This window comes from Diabrotica undecimpunctata, chromosome 2 (genome assembly GCF_040954645.1).
Source record: "Diabrotica undecimpunctata isolate CICGRU chromosome 2, icDiaUnde3, whole genome shotgun sequence".
Lineage (NCBI taxonomy): Eukaryota > Metazoa > Arthropoda > Insecta > Coleoptera > Chrysomelidae > Diabrotica > Diabrotica undecimpunctata.
This window is the reverse complement of record NC_092804.1, coordinates 17850637-17861142: the sequence shown is the minus strand read 5'-3', so window position 1 is coordinate 17861142 and position 10506 is coordinate 17850637. Positions and strand designations below refer to the sequence as shown.

The 10506-nt window shown below is 32.8% G+C and overlaps 1 protein-coding gene across 4 annotated transcripts in view; it reads left to right on the top strand.

The window, feature by feature from the left end:
* The window catches only part of CdGAPr (GTPase-activating protein CdGAPr), a 320315-nt gene extending 310037 nt beyond the window's left edge, over positions 1-10278 (top strand). For all 4 annotated transcript variants that reach the window (XM_072522419.1, XM_072522421.1, XM_072522418.1 and 1 more), the window contains exon 17: positions 2125-10278. In XM_072522419.1, coding sequence (XP_072378520.1) covers positions 2125-2197 — 73 coding nt within the window. In that variant the 3' untranslated portion in view covers positions 2198-10278. The remainder of the gene's footprint in view (positions 1-2124) is intronic.
* Positions 10279-10506: the final 228 nt, after the last annotated feature.

Sequence of the window (10506 nt, the reverse complement as noted above, 5' to 3'; positions counted from 1 at the left end):
AATAAAAGTGTACACACTGCTTATAAAGATAATAAGAGAATAGACGGGATCTATTTTGAAGTGGACATATTTAAAAAACATAGGCTTTTCTGAAATACGTGAAAAAGTCATTATGTCTTAAAAATTATCAATCGCAGCAGAAAATACAAAAAAAGTGTTTTAACAATTCAAGTTTACACAAGATATAATTAACAGCAAGTTGCAAAAGACAATCATCTTTTCTTAAATTTTTTTGCAATCTATCTGAAATCTTCATATTCAAGGAAGAAAATATATATATATATATATATATATATATATATATATATATATATATATAAATATATTCAAACAATATATTTGTAGCGGGGGTTCTACAGCTCTTGCTTCTTTCCTCATTTCAATCATCGCCTAAATCGTCGGTCTTGCCAGTTGTTTTCTTCCATCTTTTAGTTTTCTAGTTTTGTTGAAATGAGTAGGTTTTTGGACCATAATGAGTAGTTTAACAGAAGTAAGATATACAGGCAATCTTCTTTGATTTCAATTATCAATTTTGAACACTTCCTTCTGCATATCTTCAGGCCTCTTTGCATATAGATTTCAAACAGGGTAGGAGAAAGCCATATAAGTTACAAAAAGAATGGAACTAGTGATATACAGAACTCTTATCAAGCCCATCCTCACCTATGCGTCGGAAACATGTACGATGACAAAGAGCGATGAAGAACGTTTAAGATGCTTTGAACGTAAAATCTCCGGCATATCTATGGAGGAGTACAGGAGGGCGGATTATGTCGTAGACGTTATAATTTCGAACTTTACCGCCTGTATGACAAACCTGATATTATTAGGTCCATCAAAATAAACCGGCTGCGATGGTTAGGTCACATGGAGAGAATGAATGAGATGGAGCCGCCAAAACATATTTATAACCAAAGAATAGATGGAGTGAGAAGGAGAGGCAGACCCAGAGCACTATTTAAGGATCAGGTGTAGGAAGACTTGAGAATGTTGGGAGTACGAAACTGGAAAGCCAAGGCGAAGAATAGGAGAGAATGGAGACTTATCCTTGAGCAGGCCAAGACCCACCATGGGTTGTGGAGCCAATGGTGATGATAATGAGGAGAAAGCCACCATCGTTGTTTTAAACCTTTGGATGTTTCAAATGGATGTTGTGTGACAGTTTGTTTCCCATTTTGATACAGCAAAACAGTTTATTGTATTGTATATCTTCCACAGGGCTTTTTACATATAAATTATTTAAACCAGAATTCTGAAGCACCTCAAATAACTTCCACACTATGCTTTCGTATGCTTTCTCCAGGACTACAAAAAGGTGAGATTTTAAATTTCTGTCCCACTATTTTTTCTACCAATGCGAAAACCGTTTTACTCTTCGATTTCTGGAAATGTAGAAATAACAAGTGGACCGACATGCCTTTTCAACACATTTCAGGAGTAATTCCTACTTTCTCCGCTATTTAATGGAACATGATTTATTCATTTCAACAATTCCTCTCTCTCCTATGTCGCTACAGCTTAAGTAGGTCCCTGGTCTTCCGAATCATCCGCCTCCAAGCATCTCTTTCCTCGTCTGCTCTCCTCCAGTAATGCTCAACATCACTCCCAATATCCTCCTCAATATCTTTCTTTTAATAGTACTAATGAGGTTTATGGTTTTTTTCCGATATGATCCATGTTTCTGCGCCATATGTGGCTATATATAGGTCGTAGGATGGTTTTACATATTTTGACCTTTACTTTAACAGTGACATAAATTGCAATATCCCTCAGGTATAGCTCTTAGAGGCCTATAACCTAAGCAACATTTACATAACTAAATTTTCCAAATTGTTTTTATTTGACTAATTTTTGTACGACTGGGAATAGGTCGATATTCAAATGAAAATGCAAAACTACCGATTATAATAACAGTTTGTTTGTAACTGAACGACAAAACTAAACGAAATTGATAAGAAGCCTCTTGTCTTGGTGTACCGTAGCACTGGTATCCATATAAAATTTGGTCTCATTTTAAATATTATACGTTCACTTTTTCGACTTGCAACGCTGTAGATTATAATTTTATATGTACATTTAATTACTGTAATAACTTACTAATATTATTTTTTTACTTTTTTTCAGAAAGGAGAAAGCATCACCTACGTACTGCATAAAGGATATGAAAGCTATTTTTGAATCAAAGTCAAAACAGTAATCGTTATTTAGTTATTAAAAAAAATGTAATAGAGTATTAGAAGAATCTATGATATAGCGAAATGACCAAATGTTATTTACTTTGTAAAAATGAATCTTCACATCTGTACATATATTTTTTTAGTGTTTTATTTAGAGGTCTGATTGTTTGCATCATGTTTGTACTCAGTTTCGGTGGTCTACAGCTCTGTTAAAAGATTAATCTTTTTGTATATGGTGTAATTAATTATTATCTATGTTAAGTCACTACATATAGATCCTTATACTCACAGAGCAATTGATACGATAGGGAAACACACTTAAGAGAGGAAAACATTTCTAGATTACAAAAAAAAAACAATATTCGAATAGAACAAACCCTACGTATAAGAAAAATCAGAATTATAGCATTTTATTACAGAGTGGTTGATTGGAATATTAAAATCTTTGCATAAATGTCACATTCAATATATATAAAGATGAGATGGTATGTGGAGAAGAAATTGACACATCACAAGAATTCACAAGATAGATAGGTTAATGAGACGCAAAAAGTCCATTGGGTTATTAAATCTTTTTTTTTTATTATTAGAACTTACAAAGGTAACAAACAGCATTCTTTAAATCCATATTTTTTAATAATAGTGTGTTTTGTCAATACTGATGACCTTTATCGAAGACATTGTTATTAACATCGGTAAAATTATATAACTCATTTATAAATAGAAATATGTACATTAAGGTTTTGTAAAAGCCACACTTGTAGTCATAGACATATAATACAAATAGACTGAGCGTTGCAGTACAGCGTCGTTCGCCTAGTACGACAGAGAAAACTGACACAAAGCAGTCCCTGCATCTCGTTCTAATGGGTCGAATTTTTTGACCACGTGACCTAAATGACCAATGGGAAGGTCACGTGATCGATAAACAAAGCCCATTAAAAAAAGATACAGTGTATTATATATCTATGCTTGTAGTCTAGCTCTATTCTTCTGTCATCATTGATTAAGTGTTTATATGGGACAAGTTCTTTTCCTTTTTCAATAAATTTAATGTACCAATTACAAAAAAAGAAGACTTTATACTTTTTAAATGTTAAAGTATGGTATACAGCAAACCACTGGGTATTTCCTCTTTAAAAATTTTGTACTGGTAAATATTGTTCACTATTAATAATCAAATAAATGATGTGGAAAGGCCTACAAATTCTAAGGGTTTGAAGATGGAGGGAAGTTGCCAGGAATCGACAGGAGTGGCGACTTCTTTGTGAGCAGACTAAGATCTACAACGGATTGTCGACCCACTTATGATTATGAGGAATAATCAAATAAATTATAGATTTGACATTTGTAAAAAAATCTTCGGGAATTATTAAAATCACTTTTTTTCAATGAAACATTGGGTTGGAAAATCAACATTGCATAATTGTTTTTAAACATAATATCAAAACAAAATATACTATAATACTTAGTTTTTGCATGCTCTAAATATAATGACAGTCTGCATCATCAGCGAAATTTGGTCTATTCCCCCTGTGTAGCAAGTTTTAATTATGTAGTTGAGTTAGAAGCTGGATTTGTGACATTTTTTAGGTACTGGATCTTTCAGCTTGAGGTCGGACATTATCATGTATTAGCACAAAATTATAATAGCCAACAAAGCCAACATAAGGTCAAACGTGTTGTTAACACGTGTGTAACAATACCGCCCAACTCGTTTTGGCTAATTTTACAGGAAAGGGAAAAAACTGACAGCTCTTATGCGGCTAATTGACTTGCGCACTGTCACTATTTTTGAATTCTGAGCTCTGACTGTTGGAATAACGCAAAAATTGTAATGCAGTTTGACGCGGTAAAAGTAACTATCCAATGGTATTCAAAATCAATATCCGCCAAATATCGACTTGGGCGGTATTTTTAGATAAGCGACGGTATGTACCAATCAGTATTCATTCTTAAACTTTCCCTAATGAGCTTTATGTGACTCTCCCAACTAAAATCTCTTGATCTTATATACAGGACTACGTTCTTCAATATTCTGGTTTTGTCTGTAAAGAGAACGTTTTTAACGTTCATTCCAACTCCTATGTACTCCTGCGAATTCAGAACGTGATCATTTTGTGACGAGATTTTACTGATATATTACCTTGTCTTACATTATACAACAATTTATTTATAAGATGCGGTGATGTAAGTGCGCGATTTCGTAGAGACTAAACTCTCGAAAAATTGGGCTAAAAGGCAATGGAAATTTCATTATTAATTGTAGCTTGAAAGTAAAAAATTATTCAAATAGAGTGAATAATATCGTGTGTATTAAATAAAAACTAAAATAGATGATGGAACAGATGCAACAATAAAAACTCCAAATTATTGTCTAACTGACAAATTTACGACATCTAATGGTCACTGGCACAAATTTTACAAGTTTTGGTACTGTTATATATACAAAATGTTTTTTATATAAATTAGAGTCTCTCAAAAAATTAATTAAAGCGTTCATTAAACCAGGTGAATTAAGGATATCACTAAGGGTACCACTAATATGCTGTTGTCTGACGGAACTGAAAGGAAGTACTGTATTCAAGTAGGACATGCTGAATGGAAAGGCTTGTTGTATTGATTGACATTATTAATTAGAATAAAAAATATAGATATTATTTGTAAACAAATAACAAAGAAAAATATATTTGACAAGTAATAATGCCTTACTTCTCAATAATTGATCAAAACAGTACGAAAAACATGGCGGCTGCGCATGCGCTCTTCACATGATGAAAAGGCCTATTTTATAAAAATTTTATGTTGTATGTTTTTCCAACAATGATTCTGTCAAAATTTGACCAAATCCAGTCAATCGACTATATTGATTTTTATCATTATAACCTATTCTCTTAAAACGACAATATCTAAAAATCCCTTTATGTGTAATAAGTTACAAAGAACGTAAAACACTCCAGTGAACAAATAGGACCTGTGAGGGAAAACGGAATCTTCCGAACTCGATACAACGAGCTTTATCAGCTTTATAAGGAAGCACCACTTCAGACTTCAGAGCAGTGAATTCTAGAATGCAGGGAAAGAGACCGGTTGGAAAGCCAAGAAAGCACTGGAAAGACACAGTAAACAGCGACTCATAAGCACTTTTAGGAGTCTGTGTATGTGGAGAATATCAGCCACAGACAAGCAAGGGTGGAGGCAAAAACTAAAGGAGACCAATGCTCAATTTGGACTGTAATGACGTAGAAGAACAAGAAGAACGTTTTTATTATTATTTTGGAATTTTGCTTTTTATGAAATACAATAAATCATCGGTTCTTGACAGTAATTTTGGTTTGTGAACGTCATACAAAAGTTTGTGATATTGACAAAAATTATACTTGGCAACTCTAAAAATAATACCAACAATGTCGCTCATTTGCACTCCACAAAATAAAGGTGAATTGATATATTGTTTTTTCAGTGTAAATTATTGTGTTTTGAGTACCAAATTTTTCCTATAAATTTTGTTTTATTTAAAATTTAATGTATATAGGTCAAAATAATTCTAAAATAATATTTTTAAGGAATTTCTAACCAGTTGTTTGTATTTTAACGACGTAAAAGTGTAATTTATAACGTTGAATGAACTTTAAAGAGAATAATGCACACAATACTTTTGTTTTGTGAATGTATATTTTTGTGTTTTTTTTTTTCAGTGTATACCTATTTTGCTATTTAAGAAACTTTTTCTAAAGTTGTTGCGCATTTATTATGATAGTAAAGAATAATTCTGAGTTTATTCTCACCATCCACACATACTATATATAAAAGTATTTTATTGAAACTTTTATTGTATTCTTAAGTATAAGCGATGAATTTTTTAACAGAGACCATAGATCACCCACTAATTACTGTTATGTACTGCCAGTGTCTCTTAAAGCTTAAAAATATGTACCATAATATCTTTTTTTTACTTGTTTTTAGAATAATTTTTAGTTGTCTCGAAAATGTTTTCAAAGCAGCACCAATTATAAAGTTACTTTAACTGAAAACTGATTTTAGCAATAAATACTAGTAATAATTAATCAGGGTATAAAGGAACGCTTAGAAAGTTGGATATTTTAGAATTATCTAATAAAGGAAACATCCCGAAAGTCTTCGATTTAAAAAGAATTTATGATTTTTGTTTCTTTTTGCAAGTAGAATTTAATGTGTATTCAGATTTATCATTATTCAGACACTGCATCTGCCAGGGAGTGTTAAGTTTGTCTTAGCTGTGCCAAATAGCAGCAGCCATCTTTTGTGAATATCCCAGTATTGTCTAATTTTTCATTATCTTGTTTATTGGTTCTAGTACCCTTGTTGAGCCTAGAAAATTCTTAGTGTATTTATCCATTCGATTCAATTGCTTGCATCTTATACACCGATATTTTTTGCTTCTTTGTCCACACTAGGCCTCCATATCACTTTGTATAGTTCGCTTGGGTTTTACCATGGTAGCGCCTTGCATTGTAGCTTTCATTTGCTGTGACCTACAGCAGGCCTCAACTTTTATTAGGGTAATTCTATCTTTAATTTATTTCTGAGTCTGTGGTGTCTGATATTGCAGATGCGCCACTGACTGAATGTCGGTCGAAACATTGTGGTATCTCGTTATAATTGGCATTTGTTGTAGGATCGTATGTTGAAGAAATCATGTTTCTAGAAACTTTTGAATTTTTTTTTTGGAAATGTTTGAATTAGTAATTAAAAACCTTCCAAATTATTAATTTTATATACCAAATTTACGATGCATCAGAGCTGCACCTACTCCATTTTTCAGAAAATATTTTGCATACAATAATTTTCTCCTGTCATTAGCTTTGTGGTGAAGCATTAGTCGCAAAAGTATCATTTGTCAAAATTCGTTTAAGGTATAACCAATAAGTTTTATTATTCTCGGATTTTTGTGGCCCGACCTTGTTCTTTCGCATGTTTCTTTCAGCACGTTTATAAAATTATTATTCCATGTTTACTTTTGGGAGATAATTTATGTTGTGTTAAAAATTACATTGATATTACTTAAAGAAAGAAAATATTAACGGATATTTGTTTAATTTGCAAGAAGAATTTTGGGTGTAGCGATACAAAATTACAATGAACACCCTGTAGTTAATTAACAATGTTAAAGAAGCAATCCCATATTTGAAGAAATATATAAGATACCAAGTATATTCAATTTCTTAAAAAAAAACTTAATTTTTTTCATAATTGTAATAGATTTATACGCATTTTATAAGCACTAAATCATCTTGAACTGTCAGCTGTCATATTGGCGCCAAATTCAAATATTACGGGAATTTTATCATTACTTAAAGTAAAACACTAAAGACATTGTTTTATATCACAGAAATATCCAGTAAATCGCCATCCGATCACAATAACTTAATTACATTTGAAGCAGTATTGTTTTTTATCGAATTTAGTTCCAGCTATCAATTTGTCTGCAAAACAATTTATTCTCTTTGTTTGTTTTAAACCATCTGGTGTCTTTAGAGCTGTCATCATCATCATCTTTGGCTCGACAATCCTCTGTGGATCTTGGCCTGCTCTAAGATTCGTCGCCATTCTGTTCGGTTTCTGGCAACATGTTGCCATCTTCTGATTTTTAATATCCGCAAGTCGGTTTCAACTTCATCTAACCACCTAATTCGCGGTCGGCCTTTGCTTCTTCTTCCTACAGGTGTTCCTGTGGTTAGCTTTTTAGCAATCGTATTTTCTGGCATTCGTATTATGTGTCCAGCCCATCTAAGTCGCTGTGTTTTAATGAACGTTATGACATCTGGCTCATCAAAGAGCTGATACAATTCAAAATTATATCTTCTGCGCCTCTGCCCTTGGTCGTTTATAGCTCCAAATATTTTGCGGAGTATTTTACGCTCAAATATTCCCGAAAGTCTTTCATCTTTCTGCGTTAGAGTCCATGTTTCTGCTCCATATGTGAGGACCGGCCTCAGCAATGTTTTGTATATAATAATTTTAGTTCTTCTTTGAATGTTTCTTGAGTGGAAATGCTTTTGGAGTCCATAGTATGCCTTATTTGTAAGATTTATTCGTCTTTTGATTTCTTCGCGTGTTTTATTGGTAGCAGTCAATAGCGACCCAAGGTATGTGAAATTGTCAACACGTCCAAAGGTATGACTTCCAAAGACTGTTTCTCGTTCCTCATTTGCTATCGGATCCTTTGTAACCAACATGTACTTGGTTTTGTCTTCGTTGATGACTAGACCGACCTGTTTCGCCGCTGTTTCCAATTCTAGGAGATATTGCTTAACATCTCGCTTGCTACGCCCTATTATGTCAATGTCATCAGCATATGCTAAGACTTGTATCGATCTATTGTAAATAGTACCGCCGTCCCTAATTCGTGTATCTCGGACTGCCTTTTCTAAGGCAATATTAAATAGGAGGCAAGCCAGAGCATCCCCTTGTCCGAGTCCATCCTTTATCTCAAAGGATCTAGAAATCTCTCCCTGTATTCTAACAGTGGCTTCTAGTTTCGAGCTATCCACTAATATTTTATCCCCTCACTCGTGACTATCTTTACCAGTTGTTCTTGTTTTAATAAAAAATTAATAAAAGTACCTCAGGTTTCAAGAAAAATTCATCTATTCAGTATTCTGATGTGGCCATGATTATATGTTATATAGATACGGTTATGATTAATAACATTTAATAGTATTAACTTTTAACTATCTATAGTATTTAAGTAAATACCTTCCCCATTGGTTTATTTTCCAAACTATTGCGTTTATGATCCATCAGAATAGATATAAAATTGTTCAGTTCATGTTAGTTTCATAATTTTTTGAAAAGGTTTGGTGTAATTAATTTTTTTTTTCGTTAGTTCTATACATAAAATCATACATTTTGACAAATATGTGATTGCTGATAGCTATATTTTAGAATAATATTAACAGTGATTTTAAAATAGATTTAAAAGTTAAATAATACAAAGTTTAAACTAACATTTTATATCTTCTTGATCTCCTATATACTCACAAAATAGTTGGAGAAGTAAAAATTATTTAAATAATGAGAATTTGTTTGAATTTTTACACTATATAACCTAATTATCAGATAAGGTTCCAACTATCGAAAGTTTTTTTTATTCGGTGTACTCTACTCCACAGATTGTGTGTATAGTCCTGTGGTGACATTGACAGCTGTTAATGATGTAAGTTTTAATACTTTACCATTTCTCTATAAACAAACACTCTAATAACCAATGAGTATTTAAATACCCATATAAAAACATTCTAGAGATTTCCATCAAACGGTCAAAGTTTATCGGGTATTCGATACCTGCTTGGCAGGTGACGGCTCATAGTTCCATCTAGTTGTGAGTATTCTAAATACTAGACTGTCGTTAGTGTGACGGTTGTACAGTTTTACGTTACAATATTTTATTAAAAACTATTTCACCGTCGTTTATTTGGTCATCTTCAAAGGAACATTCTAAATATTCCCCTTTTTGTACTTCTAAGTTTTAGAGAACTGGAAGCTGTCGAAATGATAGTATATCGGAAATTAAAGTCATGTTCAATTTCTTCTTCCTTTTCTTCCTTCTTGTATGTAGGCTTTAAAGCCTGTTTCTTCTTCAATATTAGCCTCCTAAATTGTTTAAATTATCGCACCATCTTTTTCTTGGTCTGCCAATACTTCTTCGTCCATTTGGTGACTTATCTCATGCTATTCGTACTATACTATCCTCTGCCATTCTACTGTGTTCGTTCCACTCTTCTTTTCGTTTTGTCACCCATCGATTTATGTCTTCTATATTGCATGCTCTTCTTATGTTTTCACTTCTCTCCCTATCCAACAGACTTTTCCCTGATATTCGTCGAAGTGTTTTTATCTCTGTTGTTTCTAGTACTCGTCTCGTTTTAGATGTGTCAGGGATCTTGTCTCCGCCGTGTATGTTAATATAGGTCTAATTGCTGCTTTATAGATTCTTGTTTTTGTGTCTTGTCTTAGGTGTTTGTTCTTTCAGATTGTGTCATTAAGAGATCTCGCCGCTTTACTCGTTTTTAAGCTTTGTTGTCGTACTTCTTCTTCAAGATCTTCGTAACTAGTTATATCTATCCCCCAGATACTTAAACTTTGCTTCCTGCATTATTATTTTCCCATCAATTTCGATTTTACCTCGTAGAGGGTATTTAGATGGTGTCATATATTTGGTTTTTTCTGCTGATATTATCATATTGTATTTCATCGCTATTGTATTGAAGATGTGTGTTAATCTTTGGAGCTCGTCTTCTGTCTCGGCGATTAATGCGGCGTCGTCTTCATAACATAATATTTGGAT